General features: G+C 37.9%; 1 protein-coding gene across 4 annotated transcripts in view; it reads right to left on the bottom strand.

The window, feature by feature from the left end:
* Positions 1–8363, bottom strand: part of EPHA5 (EPH receptor A5) — a 351005-nt gene extending 342642 nt beyond the window's left edge. For all 4 annotated transcript variants that reach the window (XR_007151804.1, XM_047857341.1, XM_047857340.1 and 1 more), the window contains exon 1: positions 7430–8363. Coding sequence is in view for 3 of the 4 variants with exons in the window: in XM_047857341.1 (XP_047713297.1) it covers positions 7430–7625 (196 nt within the window). In the remaining variant the exon portion in view is untranslated. The remainder of the gene's footprint in view (positions 1–7429) is intronic.
* Positions 8364–23923: the final 15560 nt, after the last annotated feature.

The raw sequence follows: 23923 nt of genomic DNA, 5'->3' as shown, positions 1-23923 counted from the left end.
AGACATGTGTAATGGATGGAAAAGATGGCCTGGGCAATAGTCCAGCAACTAAAACAGAATTAGAATCATCACAGACACTTTAATCCCAATTATTTAATCTGTGGGGTGTCTAACACCACAAGTATTTGGCATGACTCAACAAAACAGTAGAGTTTACAGAGAAACAGAGGAAGAAAAAAAACTAAATTGATGAAATAAAAATGAACTAAAGAGCTTTTTTTTTTTCATTAGGCTAGGATCTATATCCTCAAAGTGAAATAAATATAAAATTAGAATCTGTGTTGTGTGGAGGGAGGAGGATTAATGGTATTTTCAAAAATAACATACAAAATGAAACCCAAGCACATTATTAATATCAATGTCATAATGATACCACCTTGATATCCCTCCCCACTCTTTCTTCCAGCCTCACCATGACCTGTCTACACACCCCAAAACGTGTCCACGTGCACCTGCACCATCACCTGGCCAAATTACTGCATTCTGCTTAATAAATGTACATTTATGTAATAAATGATTATAGCCATGAACACACGAGGAAAGAATCCATGACCTAGGGTCAACTTTTGACTAACAAAGTTTTGTAAGCTCTCTAATAGTTTATGAAACAATTCAAATGATATTAATAAAGTAACACATAAGCTGATTAGGAAGTAAAGGCTGTGGTTCCTACTGGAAAAGAAGAGCTAGAATAAAGCTTAATAATTACAAACAGAACCTACTAGGTTTTCTGCAACTGAAATGCATTGTAAATGGTATTCTAATTTTTTTTAATGTTTTTCTTTTTTAGAGAGAGAGAGAGAGAGAGCAGAGGAGGGGCAGAGAGAAGGAGACACAGAATCCAAAACAGGCTCCAGGCTCCAAGCTGTCAGCACAGAGCCCGATGTGGGGCTGGAACAGAGGAACCATGAGATCATGACCTGAGCTGAAGTCAGACACTTCACCAACTGAGCCACCCAGGCGCCCCTGTAAATGGTATTCTAAAGGCAAAGCTCACACACATTTTTAAAGAGGATATTCCAGCAATTTCTAAATAATAGAAATGACTCCTTAGGGTTTCTTTACACCAATAAAGATAAAAAATTATTTAAAAATTACACTAAGTTAAATGACAGTTAATAAATATCATCATGCTAAACCACAGAGTTTTCAAAAACTTCAAGTGGTATACCTACTAAATTAGTTTTATTTTATGTCTTTGTAACACCTGACATTCTCATTGGAGAAGATGAAATATTTGAGTTTTACAAAAAACAAAACAAAACAAAAAAGCAAAACCATAAATTATTACACATTTCACCAGACACAATTCTAATTTTTAAGTACCTTACAGTACTTTTCCTGTTTATATATTTATGTTTTTGCTTTCACTAACAGATTATAATCAGTAAGAATTTAAGAAGGTAATGAAAGAAGCTAAAAGGGAATTTAAAAATCTCTATATCTCATGAAATTCATTCATTAGAATTACATTTTAAATCATTTCATTGTTTTTTATCACTATTATAATATACATTTTAAATCAGAGCTACCCCTTGATTTTCTGTGATCAGAATACATGGGATGAATAAATCCTATATATGTGAAATCTATAGCATCAGAAGAAAGATGAAAATTCCAATCAACTTTTAATACTCAACAATACCTGTGCCACTATCTATTTGTACCATGATTTACAAACAGCAATTTCATACTACAACTTATGGTGTTACTGATCCTACTATTTTTGTGGAAAGTTCTTCATTATGACACCTTGCATATGTTAATAAACATATTACCAATAATGAACTATTGTCCAAAATTTGAATTTAAAATTTTAAACATTGTTTCTTCATCAAAATAAATTTTTGTCTTGTTCAAACACTATAAAATCTATTTCATTACTTCTGAATAAACAAATATCTGGAAAGTCAGAAACTAAAAAGAGAAAAGTAAATATATGATAAAGGCAGATTCTCCTAAATACTCATGCTAATTGTTTCAAAAGTTAAAACCAAACATTTAAGAGTGAATCATTTAGTTTTTAATTTAAACATTAATAGAACCAATGGGAGATTTCCAAAAGATTTCAGTGAGTAACTGTCAAATCTTCCAGTTTTCTAATTGTTACATGGTGCTTTAAAAATTATTATGAGTAGATCAGAGTTTCTCTTATTTGTCTATTTCTTATGTCAAATACATCTTACTGAATAAAACCATTGTGTCTATTACTTCAAATATATATAGTAGTAAGCTTTTTAAAAATATGTAAAACATTTTAATGTGTACTTACAAAGTCTTTAGAATTCATTTTATTTTTTAGCTATGTTTGTAACACTTATAGAAACTAAGTGTACCGCCTTGTCTGGGATAAAATATGGGATAAAATTTTTACTGTGAATTAAAAATACTATTAGGTGTGCTTATGTATACAATAGACTAGGATAACTCCTTTGAAGAAATCACCAACTGATTATATAGATTGTGATAAAATAACAAAATACGTATTTACCCAGTAGAGCAACCAATAGGAGCTATTCTGCTCAACAGATAAATACATATCCACTAGAGATTCTAACTGCAAGAATCATTCTGAGTCTCTAAGGTGACAATTTACATTTTTAGCTTGCATATTGCCTTTTTAGTAAAAATTCACTCTTTCTTGAAAGGGAAAAAAGGACAAATATCACAATCGATTTTTAATGATTTATAATCATCAAGGCTGCATATTCAAACTTCATGTAATTTTGATGCTTTATGAAAACAACTGTGAAACTATTTTAAGATAGTCAAGAATGCCATAAATCGTATTTGAGTATTTAGGTATCTCTGCTAATTCAAATCAAAACTACTCATTAGTAAAATGAAATATACTTGGTAATTTAAGTGCAAAAAATAAAGAGTTATCAATACTTTTTACATTAGTTATTTCTTTAAGACATTAGCAGCATATTTTTCTTTTTAAAAAGAACATTAAGTTTGACTCATATATGTAAAAATAGCTATAATTAGTTAATAAAATATAATAATGCACATTATAGTCTATTTTTACAGTCAAAGGTAGGAAGCTTTCTTCTAAATGAAAGAGAAATTAAGTAGTCATTCAAGCAAATACATAAGAAAGCACTCAAACAAAGGAGATTCAAGTGATCAAGTCAACAGCAAAAATGTAGTGAATACAACTAAAGCATAGTCATTTTCTCAACAGTAGCAATATTGAATTAAGTCAAATATTTAAATAGTTTGAGAATGTTTGTCTATAAATAGCTATACATGTAATTTTGACATTTTGTGCAGATTCTCTAAAAGATCACATTTGGTAGAGAAGATTATTAATAATATAAATAATGGTAAGTTTAGTAATGCATTTCTAAGTATAAAAAAATAAACCCTTTTCCCATACCAACTGTAACCTATGTGGATTGAAATAAAGAATTAATAGTATTGATAACTCATAATTATACAAGAATAGTTTCAATAAAAGGGGAAATTTCCATTGTAAATGCAGGAATTGTCCACCTTCTTCTCTGTCTTATGTGAGGAAATGAAATCCTCTCACCTGTCACCCTGACACCCAAGATCTCTGTTTACCTCAAAAAATATATTAAAATTAAAGAGTCAACCCTCTGCCCCCCTTTCATGTCTTATAAAGCAAAAAGTCAAAACTCTTCATGGTCTGTTCTACTTCCAACTATCTAAGATTACAAATGGGTAATTGCTCTCTTTTTTTGTTTAGGAGTGTCCTGGTGAGGGAATGATTTTAACTGTCCCTTTTCCGTGGGGTCCTGCCGGTTTATCTAAAAAGAAATGAATTATAACAGGATGACAAGGCCACAAAACAAAGCCATTTGGTTTTACAAATCTATTATGTCCTCCAATCTGTTTTATGGGCCTGGTCCTATTATAAACCAAGAAAAACCCTAAAACAAACTCCGTTTTCCTTTCTTTCCATTGAAAACATCTACAATTTTATGATTGTTTAACAGTTTAGCCTAAAATTTTTTCACTCTGTGTGTGTACATGTGCATTTTTTTCCCCAAAGAGCACCTCCACCCCACTTTCTCAAACATACAAAACATTCAGAGACAAGAAACCGGACTTTTCAAACACAAACTGCTGACAACTGTCAGAAGCACTTTACTGGGACATTACTGACTGTAGCTTCAATGAATTAAGCTTGATTCACTGCGGGTGAATCATTTTCAATGCAGAGCTGTTCAGCAGTAATTGGCCAAGAATCCCTGCTGTGAAAAGCACTTGTCAAATAATGCTTGTTTACAAATATATCTCCAGACAGCAAAAAGTGGCAGTTACTGAATAGGTTCAGGGCCACCTCCAATATTCCTAACAGTGGACATGCTCCCTTTTCCTATTAAATCTGTTAACATTTTCACTTGTTGATATGCTTGCTAACATTTGTCCTGCTTGATCAATCTTAGAAGTTTCTTGCTAAATACGCCTCTGAAGTATTTTGTAATAAAAGTTTTTTTTGCATTACACTGCAGTTCAAAGATTTCTTCCACATGTAATTTATGGCTAATGTATGCAAAAAGACAACTAAAGGTATATTTATCTTATCTTAGAATTCACTCTAAAGAGTACATTTTTTTTCCTCCAACTGTCTTTTATCCAACATACCTAACATGTATTCCATCTCAATTTAAGATTCTAGATATATGTTTGGCTTTTCCTTTTCAGTCCTGCTTATTTATGCCTACGAAGGTTAAAATTTTAAAATGACTGGAATAAAAATTACAAATGTAAATTCACATTTATTTCTATTTGCCTTGAATTTTTTTCTCACATGCTGGGAGCATTCATATTATACACATATAGAACATTTTATACACACACACACACACACACACATATATATACATACTATATATATATATATATACACACATATATATACATATACTATATATATATATATATATATATACACACACACACGTCTATAGCATCTATGGTTTGCAAAAGCAAAGTATATGTGAGCAAGTTATTAATGGATGCAGCACATACATCCAGTCATTCTGTCCCTGATCTTCCAAGACCTTCCAGAAATAATCAAAAACAAACTTAAGAACCCCAACTGGAATCTTTAAATAAACAAACTGCTCTTATTAATATCTTAATATAATATTGTTCGATTTATAATAACTCTTACATGCACAAACAATAAGGGGAGAACATAAATTTTATACAAGAATAGAAGTAATGGTCTGAGATGATACTAATGGAAAGACGTAAAACTGTTGGGTAGAAATGGGATGAACGAGGCGAAGTCATATAATTAATACGATTTTGTTTCCTATTATGTGAAATAGTGATAGACCCCAGCAATCCCCACCTCACTATAGCCCAAGTTTTGCCGAGTGTTGGACTAGCTGGCGAAATGACAATACAACCTGTGGGTGTTAGGTCTGTGATGTTAACCAGTCTACCTTCCCCAGGATTTGAGCTCTGCTTACAACACCTTAAGAGATCGGTGCTATTTCCTAGCTTCCCTCCATTTCCCTCTGCCTCTTCCTCCCGGCGCAGTCTCAGCCCTTGTGCCCATTCGGCGTCACCCTCCCGGAGACTTTTTTTCCTTCCCTAACCATGAGCTTCTACTCCCTTTCATCTCTACATAAACCCCTTCCCTCATCACACCTGGGAGAGAAATTGAAATATAATGGGAGCAGGAAAGGATGATTGGCACTACTATTACTATTACTCTTTAAATCCAAACCAGGATGCCCCTTCCGGTGGAAGAAGGCAGTTAATAAAAGGTCTTCAAACCTTGTCATAATCCTCCGGACTTCTAACATAATGAATCTAACATGAGAGGTTAATAAAAGGACTAGTAGTACTTAAAACACTTCTCCAACTTTATCGGGAAGGGAGAAAAATGCAGATTGCTTGGGTTGAGCACGGGAGATCGTCGATAGCCAGACGACTAGATAGGTAGGTAGGTTAGGTAGACAGACGGACAGAGTGAGCTACGCAGAATCCTTAAATCAGATTTAAAACAATAAATTGTAAGGATTAAAGACAGAAGTTCATGGGGTGGGGAAGGGATCTGGATCTGCCCTGCTTTCACACGGTTCCTACAGAGCTGGCAGTGCTCCTAAACCAGCTCAGCGCCTTCTCCTCCAGCCACACAACCCGTGCAAGTCACGAGGACACACACGACCCCGAGGCTGCTGCTTCATCTTTCCGGTCCAGCGTCCCCTGCCCTAGGAGTGGAAGGGATTTTTTTTTTTAAGGTTCTGTGCCTCACTCTTGGCATCCGGAGCCTCAAATCGAAATCCCAGTATTCCAGGAAGAGGGGAGGAGGGGTTTTTGATATTTTCGTCGCGAGGCTGACGGTTTCTTGCACCCAGATCTGGATCTGAGATGCTGCTCCCTCACCCCCCACCCCCACCCTAGAGGAATGAGCCCTGGAGCTCAGACCCAAGCGCGGTCCGGGCGTGCGAGAGGAGCGAGCGCGGCCCGAGCCGACCCGGGGCCGAGGGCTGCTGGCCGGGTGGTGGCAGCTCCAGGGCTGAGCACGGCTCCGAGAGCAGCGAGAGTCGCACAGGTGCTGTTCCCGCGAAACCCGCCCTACTCGCCCAGGAGAAAGAAGGGGCAGCCTTCAGGGTCCGGAGCGCAGGATTGGGGGTGGGGCGGGGGCTGAGGGACTCCGGGATCCGGAGCCGGCTGGAGCGGGGCTTTACCCTCTCGAAGAGACTAGCCCCGGTGGGTCTGAGCAGCAACTTCCTGGCAGCGACACTCCACCTCCCTTCCGCCTCCCGGGGCATCCCACCTTCCCGCCTTCCACTTTGGTGTAATGATGAGCCCCCAAAGTGAAGGGCACCCCACGATGTGGGGGCGCCTTCTGTCCTTCGCCCTTCTCCTCCCTAGAGAAATAACAGCTCTTGCCACCCACCCCAGAATAGCATGTGGCGATGCCCTAAATAACAGCTTCCAGAAGGCACTTTCCCCCAAAATAAAAGCAGCCGGCCACCCCCACAATATTTCCCATCACCGGCCCCAAATAACGATTCTAAAAGCCCACCGCTCCCGAAATCGTCGCCGCTGAGCTTCGAACAGTTCTCACTCCCTCCAGCCCGAAATGTCACTTCCCCACGCGTTTAAGTGAGAACCAGCCGCACCCAACCTTCCGGCGTGGGTCTCAGACCTCTCTTTGCCCCCGCTTGCAACTTCCCAGCACCCCCCCCCCCGACCAGACTCGGTCCACACGCAGCGCAGGGTAGTCGCACAGCGCTCCGCACCTCTTGTCAAACAATGCAACCATGCACAGCAGAGGGGGCGAAAAGGCTAGCGAAAGCGGACAAATGTTAATTCGTGATGCGGGATGAGATTTCGTCCGCGGCAGCAGCGTCCAGGGCGCCCCGACCCACACTTCCAGGCCCCGCCTCGCCCCTCCGCCCCAGGTCGCTGCCGTCCCCACCCCCAACACTACCTTCGTTGCTGGGGCTGGCCAGGAGGGTCCGGAGCGCGGCGCACAGGAGAAGGCACGTCCAGAGGGGGGCCCTGCGAGGTGCGGAGTAGCAGCCGGCCAGAGACGCAGGGGTGCTGGGGTGGCCGTCGCCGCCGCCACCGCCGCCGTTGCCCGGGGGCCTCCGGCGTCCCGCACCCGGGGGCCCCGAGCCCCGCATCTTCTCCTGGCTGCCTCCGCCGCTGCTGTCCCGCGCGGCTCAGTCCGCGGCGCCGGACTCGCGGAGGGGGCGAGGGAGGCTCGCGACTCCTGTGCGTTCCCCGTGGGGTCCTCCGCCTTCTGGCACGCGGCTCTTCCAAATGCGGGAACCACGGATCCTCTGAGACGGCCGAAGTTTGCTTCTGGCTCCTCTCTCCCTCCTCTTCGGCGGGCTTAAATTAAATACTAGTTATGGGTGATAGTGCAGCTCTGCACTGGACCCAAGGGTGTCGAGAAGGTCCCGGGTCCTGTTTCTCTGCCTCTGAAGACTTTTAAGGATTGAGGTCTCTAAAATGCCCCTGGGGGAAAGCTAAAGGTTCCTTCTCAGTCTTCAGGGCTGAAACGAAGGTAAGGAAGACAGGTCATCTTCAGTCAAGAAGAAATCCTCCGTAAAAAGAGGAGGAAAGGGCAGGGTGGCTAAGGATAAAGGAAAGGAGTTCAGAAAATACAGGGTGGGGAGAATACGAGAGGCGAGCAAAGGAAAAGATCCAGAGTTCAGAGGCTGGCAGGAGGAAACAGCTGCGGGCTGAGCGCCGACGAGGGGAGGTGGTGGCGGCGGCGAGCGGGCAGGCGCGCGGAGCCCGGCGGCGGCAGCCCGGAGCTGCTGCGGTTCCCGCGGCTCGGGGAGGAAGCGGTGTGCGCGCGGCTGGGAGGACGAGGTTGAAACTGCACCGCCACGGCGCGCTCCTGCTGTGTCTGGAGCTCCGTCGTCTCCTCTGCCTCCCCGCTCTGCACCTCCCACCCGCCTCCCTCCTCCTCCTCCCAGCTCCCCCGCCCTCCGCTGCTCGCTGCCTCGCCAGTGAGAATCTACTGTAAGTGTGAGTTGCTTAGACGAAGTCACACACTCGCGGAGGGAAGTAATCTGAAGGCTGCTGTGGTGAGTGTTGCCTAGCGGTCTCCGGGAGAGGCGCGTGTTCCTCCCCGGATAATTAGGGCGCAGAATTCTCCTGACGGTGCCTGCGAAGACTGGGGCTCCCGGGAGGCGGAAGGGAAATCAGCCTTAGGTTCAGCCGGCAGCCCTTGGAGAAGCGGGTCCTTTGGTTTGGCACAGTGCCTGCTGCCCATCGCAGGCTTGTGGCATCAACAACCTTGTCGTCACATAGCCACGTATTCGCAGAGGCTGTGCTGGTCCGTGGCTAGTTTCTTAAACACCCATATCGCTCACTGCTGCTCACCCTTTCTATTCTTCCAATACTTTTGGCAGCTGGGATGGGATAATTAGTCAACATTTTTTTTCAGAAGTAAATTGTCGAATTTCTAAATATAGACACCGTGACTATGATTGAAATTTCACGGAGTCAAAGAATTCGACTTCCTGAATTTTGCAGTGTGCCAGGTACTTTACGGTATATTGATTTAATTTATTAATTTCATTGATAGGATGTGTTAGTTTTGAGAAATTATATGATATGAAGCTATATGCAGTTAATTCCAGTGAAATTAGCATGGGTCAAATAATTTCAGGGTTTAAAAAATACTATTTTAATTTTGTGTGTTCTGCATCGAGAAACTTACAAAACAATTACCAAAAAAGCAGTTTGAAACAATTGACTTTCTATGCTTCACCTCTATTATGTATTCTCTTCCTTTAATATTTCTCTTCAATTTTCTCATTCATTCTAAGAGATAACATCTGAAAGGCAGTTGTAATAAATACTGCAAATAAAGCATCTACAAAAAAGTGTGAGTTTAGAAGAAAGGTATCTTGTTTAATTTGGTGTATAGTAACTACTGTGAAAATTCGGTTTGCATTCACACCTAACGAAGGAGACTCAGCTCACCAGCTCTGACATCTAGAGCCCTGTTTGTCTTCACAATAGATTTCTCATCATCTTTAGCTGATGACATTTGTTTCTTGTTTAAATATTTGCGGTAAAGATGAAAGAATAAAGAAGCAGTGATGCAATTTTATAAAGAGATAGAAGCTTATCTTTGATTTTCTTTTTTCCTGAAATGTTTTGGCACCAGAAATCTAAAAGCAGCTTCTTTCCATTATAGTGTGCTCCAAATGCATGAAGTAAATTTAAAGAAATGGCAGTGAATCAGCCTTTCAGTTTGGCAAAAACCTCATGGTGAGATGCAGAGTTGAATTTTATGTTTCTATTTGAAGACCATTCAAAATGTAAGCTCCTCCCTCCAAACTATAGTTGAATTACTTAAAAAATATATATATCTAAACAGACAATCAACTAAGTTCTCTGAAACCTACAGATAGGTAATAATGATAATGTGAAACATAGGCAGTTTAATTGGGCTTTGAAATTGTTGCCTTACCTCTATAGACCTCAGTATCCTCATCAGTAAAATGAGGGATTTGGAGAAAATGATCAAGTTCGCTTCTCCTCCATATCCTTTGCACTTCTGTGTTACTGCCCTTGTCACCTATCACCAAATATTTACTCTTAACCTCAAAATTATTAAATTTCTTCAGCCTGACATTGAAAGTCTTCTACTACAAAGATCTTAAGTAAAATTTCCATTTTGTTTTACCTTAAAATTTGAAATACACTGTTCCCTAAATTGCCTCATACCTTTGTTTTTATGTCTGTCACTCCATCCTATCGAAGTTTCACCCCTGAAAAATTTAACACTCTCCCTCCACACACACAAACTCACACATACACACCTTTCTCATCTAAAATCCTACCCAGGGTCCAAAGAGAATGGACATTCTATACTGTTGTTATTCACAAAAAGAAGTGATTCGGTTCTCCTTCTCAAAGTATTCATAGCTTATGATTTATGTCAATCAACATAATGGCAATATTTTCTGAATGAAAAACTGGAACAAGTTAGCTAACAACTATAAGCATATATATTGAGATAAAAATAATTTAAAGTTGGGTATGTCAAAGAAAACTTAGTAGTTTTCACTGTGTTGGCTAATTATGTTATCCCCCACTCAAGATAGTTAACTCTTTCTTAAGTGACTAAGACCACAGAATGCCAAGTCCTTCATGTTCTTCACCTTAAATGGCAGCCATCTTTCTCACGGTTGTTTAAAAATATTTGTTGCATGTCCTTAAAAGAATGAACAGCTGTAAAATAGAGCCCCACTTACAGCAATTAAAGAGTTAATCAGACAAGTTAAGGAGGGTGGCTTGGTTTGGGCCTCAGTCTCAAAAGAGATCTTATATTTGGCCATTTGTTGATTTCTTGGAACGTAAATACTCTTTTAGCATACTCACATTGGACCACAGTATTGCACGAAAACTAGATTTGTCTTTTTCCTTCATACTACTGCTTTACACAAGAAAAGGCTAAAACATCAGTAGGAGCTTAGAAGTCCTATTGTTTGCTTTTCTTTTGCTTGGGAATACTGCTGTGGCCTCAAAAGGTGAATGTGGCTGATGTCTCCTAGATCTCACCTTAGATTTGGCTTTTTACTAAGCTTTCGTGAAGAAGAGAAATTCAGAATCACATTGATTAGATATCTTGGAAGGTTACTACCCTATAAAAGGTATTACAGTTAAGTTCAAGGTATTAATAAGCCTAAATATCTTTACTGCATTCAAAGTAGAACAACAAAAACAATTATACTAAGCAGAATTGCTAGTAATTACTGAAGATTGCTATGTGTGAAGCATTATATCATGTTTTACATTAATTATTTTACTTAATACTGACATTTTAACCACATTGTTGGTATAATTATTAGCCCCATGTTTATGAAGAGAAGACTGAGGAAATGAGGTTAGGCAACCTGAGTAGTTTCACAGCTGCTAAGACATGGGAATTTTAGCCCATGGCACTGGCTCTCTGAAGAAAATTGTAATATAATGGAAGTAAAGAATAAATTTGATAACCAGTCATTCAGAAATGAAAAAAAAAAAAAAGAGGACTGTCCCCCAATTCTGCATTAATGTGAACAATTAATGAATAAAAAATACTTCAATTTTTAAGTTCACTTAAATCCAAAAGCAATAGCCAAATAATATATAGTACAGGTCAGAAAAATGAATAGGAGAAAACAAGAAACAAGCATTATGTAAGCATTATATGGAGAAAAAGACTGTCTTCTGTAAACAAAAACACACATACAATCTGTGTACAATGGAGAGACAATAGACCAAATCAAGAAAATAAACAGTAAGGTCTGTAGACAGATAATATTAATAGAAACAGCACAAAACCCATGTAAACTATGGTAGAAAACATAAGCAACAGTCTTTACGAAAATAATGTAAGTAAAACATCATAAACCAAAGAGCATTTTTTTCTAAAATATGTATTATTGGCAATTTTTTACATAATTGTTTTAAATGTTTGACACTTAGCTGCATGCTTTCTTTCAGAGAATTTTGTGAAAAAAAAAACAAAAGCAAAGCAAACTTTTAATCCATGGTAGATTTTAGATATGAAATTATAAGATAGCTTAATGGAACTGTAATATGTACTAATGAAGTTAATTTTTCAAGTCCATGATTTCCTGAGGAGGATACATATATGGTGATGTTAATTATTTTGACCCCAAAGGAAAAGGCTGACTAAAATATATTTAAGCAATCAATAGCTCTTAAAGTTCACAACCAAGAAAATGCTAATGTATTCGTTATTTTATGTTGCATTTTAATTTAATTAACATAAAACAGATAATAGTTTAATTTTTGTTCATAGTTATCTTGTTTAAGAATTTTTCTGAAGTCCTCGAATCACTTTTCTCTACTAATTACCCACATTTTTGCTATTAATGTTCAATTTAATTGTATTTCAATTTAATTTATTATTAAATGAGTATTTAACTTAAAAAATAAGGAATAAATAGCTTTGTAATTAGTTAATTAGGGTTTAATATATAAATTATTTTATTACTTAACAAGTTTAAGGAAAAAAACCCAGCCTGTTAGGGCAGTGAAACTATCATGTATGATGCTGTCATGGTGGAATATGACATTATATACTTGTCAAAATGTATTACATGTACCACACCAAGAGTGAACCCTAATGTAAACTATGGACTTTAGTTAATAACAGTGTCTCAATATTGGCTTATCAGTTGTAATATATGTCACCTTTACACCTTAAAAAAATATAAACATATTGGCATCATAATGAGCCGTCATTTTTTTGTGTTTTCTATGAATATCAAGAAGATAATAAAATCTTCCTCTGTCAATGAGTGTTAATAGAGAATATTGTAGCAAAGAATAAGGAGCAAGATATTTAAATAAATTAGAGTGAGCCCAAGAGCCACTGATTTTTACTGTTGTTGTTGGAGGTTGGTTTATTCTCTAATCATTCTGTGATCGATGGGTGAGTGCTATTGACATTTGAGTGTAGCGGGAGGCCAATGCTGCTATAGTTGATGAGGAACCAAACTGACTTTGGTTGTTCTTTGGTTGTTGTTTGCCTCCAGCATCTTGGATAAGTGGCATCCTATGAACATGTGAACAATGAAATAATAAGGACTCTCAGGGCTGAAGAAGTCGGAAAAGCGTGCTCAGAAGAGTCCCAAGATTGAAGTGATACACTGTGAGTGACTCACTTCACTTAAAACTCACCTATTCTAACCATCTTCTGGATTCCAGAAGTGCATGCTGTTATATGAAAAATAAGTTGTAGCATTTTTCATATTCAAAAGAATGTTTTTTTAATTAAATTCAGTGCATATACTCACTTGAAATTCATAAATAAGGACACCTGGGTGGCTCAGTCGGTTGAGCATCCGACTTTGGCTCAGATCATGATCTCATAATTCAGGAGTTCGAGCCCCACTTCGGGCTCACTGCTGTCAGCTTGTCAGCACAGAGCTTGCTTCAGATACCCTGTCCCCCTCTCTCTGCCCCTTCCCTTGTTTGCACTATGCCAAAAATAAATAAATATTTAAAAAAAAGAAATTCATAAATAATCCACTCATAGGAGAACATATTTTATAACTAGCTATAGTTTACTAGGGGAAAAACTGATAAATTTACCCAATGGCATAAATAAATAAGGGTTATATATGTGATCAAGCTTTTGATAAATGCTTGATTGGTTGTCCCACACTGTCCCAAATTGGTTGTCTCTGGAAAGGCTTCTAGGTAAAAGCTGGCAATGATAATCTCATGTACTCTCATACTCTATTGCTGGAAAGTGAATTTAGAATATCTCTTGTAGGGTGGTTTTGCAAAATCAAATGTTTTTAAAATATGGTAGCTTTATATCTAGCAGCTAGAAATTTTAAATTTTAAGCAAACACATTAATTAAAATGGGTTAAAAGATGAAACATAATGGTATTTTTAAAGTTTTTGTTTCAATTCCAGTTAGTTAACATATGGGGTAGTATTGGTTTCGGGGATGCAATATAGTGACTTAACACTCCCATACCACACCCGGTGCTCATCATTACAAGTGCACTCCTTAATCTCCATCACCTATTTAACTCATCCCCCACTCACCTCCTTTCGAGTAACCATCAGTTTGTTTTCTACTTAAGACTCTGTTTCTTGGTTTGTCTTGCTCTCTATTTTTGCTTTCCTCTTTTATTTTGTTTCATAACTTCCATACATGAATGAAATCATATGGTATTTGTCTTTCTCTGACTTATCTCACTTAGCATGGTACTCTCTAGCTCCATTCCTGTTAAGGCAAATGGCAAAATTTCATTCATTCTTATGGCCGAGTAATATTCTAGTGCACATGTATATGTACCACTTCCTTATGCAGTCATCAGTTGATAGACACTTGTGCTATTTCCATAATTTGGCTATTGTAGTAATGCTGCTATAAACATCAAGGTGCATGTATCCCTTTGAATGAGTATTTTTGTATTCTTTGGGTGAATACCTAGTGCAATTGCTGGATCTTAGGGTAGTTCTACTTTTAACTTTTTGAGGAACCTCCATAATGTTTTCCAGAGTGGCTGTTTGCATTCCCACCAACAGAGCAAGAGGGTTTCCCTTTATCCACATCATCCCCAACACTTGTTTATGGTGGTTCTGATTTTAGTCATTCTGACATATGTGATATAATATTGCATTGTAGCTTTGATTTTCAGTTCCCTGACAATCAGTCATGTCGAGCATCTTTTCATGTGTCTGTTGGCCATCTGTATGTCTTCTTTGGAAATATGTCTATTCATGTCTTCTGCCCATTTTTTAATTGGACTATTCATTTTTGGGGGTGTTGTGTTTTATAGGTTCTTTGTATATTTGGGATACTAACCATTTGTCAGATATGTCATTTGCAAATATCTTCTCCAATTCCATAGGTTGTTTTTTTCCTTTTGCTGTTTGTTTTCTGCACTGTGCAGAAGCTTTTTATTTTGATGTAGTCTCAGTAGTTTAGTTTTGTTTTTGTTTCCCTTGCTTCAGGAGACATATCTAGAAAACTGTTTCTATAGCCAATGTCAGAGAATTACTGCCTGTGGTCTCTTCTAGTATTTTCATGGTTTCGGGTCTCATATTTAGATCCTTAATCCGTTTTGGATTTATTTTTGTGTATAATGTAAAGAAGCCCAGTTTCATTCTTTTGCATGTTGCTGTCTAGTTTTCCAACACCATTTGTTGAAGAAATTGTCCTTGGATTGGAAATTCTTTGGATATTCTTTCCTGATTTTTTTAAATGTAATTGACCATAGGGGCGCCTGGGTGGCGCAGTCGGTTAAGCGTCCGACTTCAGCCAGGTCACGATCTCGTGGTCCGTGAGTTCGAGCCCCGCATCAGGCTCTGGGCTGATGGCTCGGAGCCTGGAGCCTGTTTCCGATTCTGTGTCTCCCTCTCTCTCTGACCCTCCCCCGTTCATGCTCTGTCTCTCTCTGTCCCAAAAATAAATAAACGTTGAAAAAAAAAATTTAAAAAATAAATAAATAAATAAATGTAATTGACCATATAGTTGTGAGTTTATTTCTGAGTTATCTATTCTGTTTCATTGATCTATGTGTTTATTTTGTGCCAGCACCATACTCTTTTGATTACTATAGCTTTGTAATATAACTTTATGTCCATAATTATGATTCCTCTATCTCTGCTTTTCTTTTTCAAGACTGCTTTTCAGGGTCTTCTGTGGCTCCATATAGAACAAAATTGTTTGTTCTAGCTGTGTGAAAATACTGTTGATACTTTGATAGGGATTGCATTAAACGTATAGATTGCATTAAATGTATAGATATGTTGCTTTGAGTGGTATAGACATTTTAACGATATTTGCACTCCAATCCATGAACATAGGATGTCTTTCTATTTTATTTGTGTCATCTTCAATTTCTTTCATCAGTGTTTTATCATTTTCAGAGTACAGATCTTTCACCTCTTTGGTTAGGTTTATTCATAGGTATCTTATTGGTTTTGGTACAATTGTAAATGGGATTGATTCCTTAGTTTCTCTTTCTGTTGCTTACGTTATTGGTGTATAGAAATGCAACAGATTCCTGTATGTTGATTTTATATCCTGAGAATTTACTGAATTTGTTTATCCATTCTAACAGTTTTTGGTTGAGTTATTCAGTTTTATGTATAGAGTATCATGTCATCTGCAAATGGTGAAAATTTTATCTCTTCTTGTTGATTTGTATGCTTTTTTTATTTTTATTTGTTGTCTGATTGCTGTATCTAGGATTTCCAGTACTATGTTAAATAAAAGTGGTGAGAGTGGACATCCCTATCTTGTTCCTGACCATAGTGGAAAAGCTCTCAGATTTTCCACATAGAGGATTATATTAGCTGTGGGTTTTTCATATGTGGCCTTTATTGTGTTGAATTATGTTTTCCCTAAACCTACTTTTTTTGAGAGTTTTTACATAAACAGATGTTGTACTTTGTCAAATGCTTTTTCTGAAATGCATTTACTGAAATGATCATATGATTTTTATCTTTTCTTTTATTAATGTGGTGTGTCTCATTGTTTGATTTGCAAATATTGAACCACTCGTGCAACCCAGTAATAAATCCCACTTCATCAAGGTTAGTGATTTTTTTAATATATATTCTTGGATCAGTTTGCTAGTATTTTATTGAGAATTTTGCATCCATGTTCATCAGAGATTTTGGCCTGTAGTCTCTTTCTTAATGGAGTCTTTGTCTGGTTTTGGTATCAGGGTAATGCTGGTCTCATAGAACGAATTTAAAAATTTTCTTTCATTTTCTGTTTTTTGGAAAAGTTTGAAGAGAGTAGATTTCTTTAAATGGTAGAATTTTCTTGTGAAGCCATCTGGTCCTGGACTTTTGTTTTTTGGGAGTTACTGATACAGTTTCTTTGCTGGGGATATAAAATGTGCAGAAATTGGTTGCATTTCTATACACCAATAATGAAGCAACAGAAAGAGAAATCAAGAAATTGATCCCACTTACAATTCCACCAAGACCCATAAAATACCTAGGAATAAGCCTAACCAAAGATATAAAAGATCTGTTATGCCGAAAACTATAGAAAACTTATGAAACAAATTGATGAAGACACAAAGGAATGGAAAAATATTCCATGTTCATGGATTGGAAGAACAAATATTGTTCATATGTCAATACTAACCAAAGCAATCTACACATTCAATGCAATCCCAATCAAAATTGCACTGGTATTCTTCTCAGAGCTAGAACAAACAATCCTAAAATCTGTATGGAATCACAAAAGACCCCGAATAGCCAAAGTAATGTTGAAAAAGAAAACCAAAGTGGGAGGCATCACAATCCCAGACTTTAACTTCTATTACAAAGCTGTAATCATCAAGGCAGTATGATGTTAGCACAAAAACAGACACATAGACCAATGGAATAGAATAAAGAACCCAGAATTGGACCCACAAATGTATGGCCAACTAATCTTTGACAAAACAGGAAAGAGTATCCAATGGAAAAAAGATAGTCTCTTTAGCAAATGGTGCTGGGTGAACTAGACAGCAACATGCAGAAGAATGAAACTGTAACACTTTATTACACCACACACAAAAATAAACTCAAAATGGATAAAAGACCTAAATGCGAGACAGGAAACCATCAAAACCCTAGAGGAAAAAAACAGGCAACAACCTCTATGACCTCAGCCACAGCAACTTCTTACTCAACACTTCTCCAAAGGCAAGGGGAAATAAAAGCAAAAATGAACTATTGGGACCTCATCAAGATTAAAAGCTTCTGCACTGCAAAGGAAACAATCAACAAAACTAAAAGACAACAGATGAAGTGGGAAAAGATATTTGCAAATGACATATCAGATAAAGGGTTAGTATCCAAAATCTATAAAGAATTTACCAAACTCAATATCTGAAAAAAAATCCAGTGAAGAAATGGGCACTCTCACCACTTCTTTTCCAAAGAAGACACCTAGATGGCCACAGACACATGAAAAAATGCTCAACATCGCTCATCATCAGGAAAATGCAAATCAAAACCACACTAAAATACCACTTCCCACCTGTCAGAGTGGCTAAAATTAACAACTCAGGAAACAAAAGATGTTAGCGAGGATGTGGAGAAATGGGAATCCTCTTGCACTATTGGTGGGAATGCAAACTGGTGCAGCCAATCTGGAAAACAGTGTGGACGTTCCTCAAAAATTAAAAATAGAACTACCCTACCGCCCAACAATAGTACTAGTAGGAATTTATCCAAAGGATACAGGAGTGCTGATTCACAGGGGCACATGTACACCAATGTTTATAGCAGTGCTTTCAACAATAACCAAATTATGGAAAGAACCCAAATTTCCATCAACTGATGAATGGATAAAGATGTGGCCTATATATACAATGGGATACTCCTTGTCAATGAGAAAGAATGAAATCTTTCCATTTGCAACAATGTGGATGGAACTAGAGGGTATTATGCTAGGTGAAATAAGTCATTCAGAGAAGGACAGATATCATATGTTTTCATATGTGGAATTTGAGAAACTTAACAAAAGACCATAGGAGAAGGGAAGAGGGAAGAAAATAGTTTCAAACAGAGAGGAAGGCAAACCATAAGAGACTCTTAAATACAGAGAACAAACTGAGGGTTTATGGGAGGGTCAGGGGAGAGGGGAAAATGGGTGATGGGCATGGAGGAGGGCACCTGTTGGGATGAGCACTGAGTGTTGTAGGTAGGCGATGAATCGTGGACATCTACTCCTAAAGTCAAGAGCACACTGTATACACTGTATGTTAGCTAAGTTGACAATAAATTATAAATATAAATAAACAAAAAAATAAAATTTATTTGCTGGTTATAAGTCTGCTCAAGTTTTCTATTCCTTCTTTTTTCAGTTTTGGTGGTTTATATGATTGTAGAAATTTATCCATTTCTTCTAGGCTGTCCAGTTTGTTGGCATATAATTTTGCATAATATTCTCTTACAATTATTTTTATCTTTCTGCAGTGTTGGTTGTTATTTGTGATTTCATTTATTTGAGTCTTTTTTATTTTTGGTAAGTCTGGGTAGAGGTTTATAAATGTTATTAATTTTTTAAGCAAGTGCCTGGTTTTATTGATATGTTCCATTGTATTTTTAGTTTCTATATTTATTTCTATTCTAATCTTTATTATGTCCTTCCTTCTTCTGGTGTTACCTTCATTTGTTGTTCTTTTTCTAGCTCCTTTAGGTGTAACACTAGGTGGCTTATTTGTTTCTTTTTTTGTTTTTTGAGGTAAGCCTGCATTGCTATGTGCTTCCCTCTCAGGACTGATTTTCCTGCATCCCAAAGATTTGGGGCTGTTCTATTTTCATTTTCATTTGTTTCCATGTTTTTTTCTATTTCTTCTTTGATTTCCTGGTTAATCCATTCATTTTTAGTAGCATGTATTAGTGGTTTTCCCAGATTTTTTCTTGTGGTTGATTTCTAGTTGCATAGTGTTGTGGTCAGAAAAGGTGCATCATATGACTTCAGTCTTTTTGTATTTATTGAGTCCTGTTTTGTGATCAGACATGAGGACTATTCTGGAGAATGTACCATGTGCACCTGAAAAGAATGCATATTCTGCTGCTTTAGGGTGGAATATTCTTAGCATATCTGTTAAATCCATCTGGTCCACTGTCTAATTCAAAGCCATTGTTTCCTTATTTATTTTCTGTTTAGATGATCTGTCCATTGATGTAAGTGGAGTGTTAAATTCCCCCACTATTATTGTATTATAATCAATTAGTTCCTTTATGTCTGTTATTAATTTATATATTTTGGTGCTTGGAAGCACCAAATGTTGCTATGTTGGGTGCATAAATATTTACAATAGTTATACCTTGCTGTTGGATTGCCCCCTTTATTATTTTATAGTGCCCTTCTTTGTCTCTTGTTACAATCTTTGATTTAAAGTCTAGTTTTTCCTTTTTTTTTTAAGTTTAATTATTTATTTATTAATTTATTTTTGAGAGACAGAGAAAGAGAGAGAGAGAAAGAGAGAGAGCACAATGTGGGGAGGGGCAGAGAGAGAGGGAGACAAAGAATCTGAAGTAGGCTCCAGGCTCTGAACTGTCAGCACAGAGCCTGATGTGGAGCCTGAACCCATGAACTGTGAGATGATGACCTGAGCTGAAGTCAAATGTTCAAGTGACAGAGCCACCCAGGTGCCTCTAAAGTCTAGTTTTTCCAGGGGCACATGGGTGGGTCAGTCGGTTAAGCATCCGACTTCAGCTCAGGTCATGATCTCACAGCACGTGAGTTTGAGCCCCATTTCAGGCTCTGTGCTGACAGCTTGGAGCCTGGATCCTGTTTTGGATTCTCTGTCTCCCTCTCTCTCTCTCTCTCTCAAAAATAAATAAACATTAAAAAAAACCTTTAAAGTCTGTTTTTTCCAATATAAGTATTGCTACTCCTGCTTACTTTTGATGCCCATTTGCATGATAAATGTTTTTCCATCCCTTCACTTTCAATCTGGAGGTGTCTTTAGTTACAAAATGAGTAACTTATTTTCTTTTGTTTGTTTTTGTTTTTGTTTTCACTTCATTCTGACAGTGTCTTTTGATCAGAGAGTTTAGTCCATTAACATTCAAAGTAATTATTGATAGAAAATATTTATTATAATTATAATTTACTAAATAATCTATTTATTATGTATTTATTTCCATTTTATTACTTGTTTTCTCATTTTTTCCCGATCCTTTCTTATCTTTGGTCTCTCTTTTCTAAAATTTTTTTTTAACATTTATTTATTTTTGAGAGACAGAAAGAGACAGAGTGTGAGCAGGGGAGGGGCAGAGAGAGAAGGAGACACAGGATCTAAAACAGGCTCCAGGCTCTGATCAAGCTGTCAGATTAGAGCCAGACATGGGGCTCGCACCCAGGAACCATGAGATCATGACCTGAGCTGAAGTCAGACGCTTAACAGACTGAGCCACCCAGGCACCCTTAGTCTCTCCTTTCAACTCATAGTCACCTTTATTATTCTTGCAGGGTTGGTTTTATGGTCATGAACTTCTTTAGTTTTTGTTGGTCTGGGAAACACTTTGTGTTCCCTTCTATTTTTAATGATACTTACTGGATAGAGTATTCTTGCTGCAGATTTTTCCCATTCAGTACTTTGAATATATCATGCCAGTCCCTTCTGGCTTGCCATGTTTCTGTTGAGAAATCTCCAGGTAGCCTTATGGATCTTCCTTTGTAAGTTAAGGACTTCTTTTTTCTTACTACTTTTGGGTTTTTTTTTATTTATCACTATATTTTGCAAATTTAATTACAATATGTCTTGGTGTTGTCCTGCTTTTGTTGATTTTGTTGGGCGATCTCTGTGCCTCCTAGATCTGGATGTCTGTTTCCTTCTCCAGCTTAGGGATGTTTTCAGCTATTATTTGTTCAAATAAATTTTCTGCCCCCTTTTCTTTCTCTTCTTCTTCTAGGACTCCTATAATAGGAATGCTATGACATTTGAAGGAGTCACTAAGTTCCCTAATCTATCCTTGTCTTGTGTAATTCCTTTTTCTCTTTTTTCCATCTTGATTACTTTCCATGACTCTGTGTTCTAGGTCACTAATTTGGTCATCTGCTTCTTCCAGTTTGCTGTTCATTGCATCAGGCCTGTTTCTAATCTCGTTTATTGTACTCTTCATCTCTGATTCTTTTTTAACTCTTTTATCTCTAAGGTAAGAGTCTGACTCATGTCTTCTTTTCTCAAGCGCAGTGAGCATCTTTTTGATTGTTGCTTTAAATTCTCTATCAGGGATGTTACTTATATCTGATTTCCTTAGATATCTGCCCATGACCTTATCTTGTTCTTTTATTTGAGATAAATTCCTCCATCTTGTCATTTTGTCTGAGTTTCTGCCTTCTTCTCTGTGTTAGAAAAGCCAGTTATGTCTCCTGTTCCTAAAAGTAATGGCTTTATGTAGAAGAAGTCATGTAGTGCCTAGGGCCTGGTGGTTCAGCAAGTGTTTTTGGTTTGTACTGTGTGTGCTCTGCTTTTGTTTTTTGGCTGCCTTATCCTTCAATCAAATTGTCTATAGTGGGTCTTCTTGCCTGCTGTGAGCAGTGTTTGGTGCCTGGCCTCTATGTGATGAGTTTTACTAGGTGTGCTCTGGTCTGCTTGTGAAATGAGACCTGACACCAACTCCACCAGAACTGAGTCCCTGTAGAACTCTCTGGTCAGGAGATGTGGTGTGGACAGGGTTTTGTGTTGGTCTCTTGGGGTGGGGCCCACTGCACTGGTACTGAGGCAAGTGTGACTGAGAAGGGCAGTTCGACCAAAGTGTAGGGGTGTGGGGTTTGGTGTAAGCAAGTTGGGAAGCCAATGTGGGTGCTGCACTGTTTCCTGCAGGTTGTTGAGCTTATGCTGAGGGGTGGGAGAGGAAAACGTCTCAAGCCAACTGCTTTGTTCCTGGAGAGGTGTCTCTATGAATGTTGCCTTTCAGGGAAGCACTCATATAATAGCAAATACTCTGCCCTCTTTGGCACCAGGCATTTTTCAGATCACTGTTTCCATGCTATCTACATCTAGGTTGTTTGCCTGCCTTCTCTCCATGAGCAGGGCAGTGCTCTCCTGGATCTATCCCATCCAAGCCTGCTGACCTTTAAAACTCCAGACTTTGGGGCACCTGAGTGGCTTAGTCGGTTAAGTGTCTGACTTCAGCTCAGGTCATGATCTCATAGCTCATGGGTTCAAGCCTTGTCAGGCTGACAGCTCAGAGACTGGAACCTGTTTTGGATTCTGTTTCTCCTTCTCTTTCTGTCCCTCTCCCCATGCTCTCTCTTTCTCTCTCTCTCAAAAACAAATAAACATGAAAAATAAATAAATAAATAAATAAATAAATAAATAAAACTCCAGACTTTAAGCCTCACTGGTTGCAAGAACTTATGAAATTCAGCCTTTTTCATTTTCCAAGCCAGTGGCTTTGCAGAAGCATTCTCCTTGTACATTCCCCTGTGTGCTCCTCTCTCTGTCTCCTCCATCTCCAAGACCACATCTCCCTTGCCTCTGTAGTATCCATAATCTGTTTCTCCCCTAAACCACATCTCTGCACTTCCTACCTTATTTCATGTGGCTTCTTCTCTCTCTTTGGTTGTGAAGTTTGTTCTATCAGTCTTTAGGTCAATTTTGGAGGTATTTAAGATATTTTGACAGCTATCTAGTTGTATTTATGGGGTGAGGCAAGACTTGTATCCTCCTACTCCACCACCATCTTCCTTTCTCTCCATAATGTTATTTTTAATGGATAAAAATCAGAAATTAATGTTCATTAAGAAGTATTACATACATCTGTATAATAATGAAACACCATGGAACGATTTAAATGTTTGGAAAAATATGTACATAAAAAGAAAGTTCTGAAGTATCATATTATAAAGACACAATATAAAGCATTTTTTTTTAATTTGGAAAGTTATGTGTCATTAATGACATCTGTATATGATTGATGGGATAATTTGGATTTATTTTTCTACTTGTTTTTGAATAAAAGAATTTTTTAAATTTTCATCTCATTTTTGAGAAAGAGAGATAAAGAGAGAGCACAAATGCAAGAGAGCCAGAGAGAAAGGGAGGTACAGAATCTGTAGCAGGCTCCAGGTTCTGAGCTGTCAGCACAAAGCATTAAGTGAGGCTCGAACCCACAAACTGTGAGATCATGACCCAATATGAAGTTGGATGCTTAACCAACTGAGCCACCCAGGTGCCCCTTATTTTTCTACGTTTAATTTTTATATTTTATGTAATTAGCACTTATTACTTGTATAACCATGGAAACATAGAAATAAAAAAATATCCCAGAAGAAAATGTGTATTCATTCATACATACAAACATACACATACAGATGCACAACAGGGAAGGAAGAAATAAGAGGAGGAAAGGAATGAGTAGAGTTGAAATACAGTGATGATGAAAAGCCTTATATGACCACAAATTAGGAAGTAAAATTCTTTCAATTAGCTCCTGCCCCTATTC

Source organism: Prionailurus viverrinus, chromosome B1 (genome assembly GCF_022837055.1).
Source record: "Prionailurus viverrinus isolate Anna chromosome B1, UM_Priviv_1.0, whole genome shotgun sequence".
NCBI lineage: Eukaryota > Metazoa > Chordata > Mammalia > Carnivora > Felidae > Prionailurus > Prionailurus viverrinus.
Note: the sequence above shows the minus strand (reverse complement) of the source record. Positions and strands in the feature narration are given on the sequence as shown.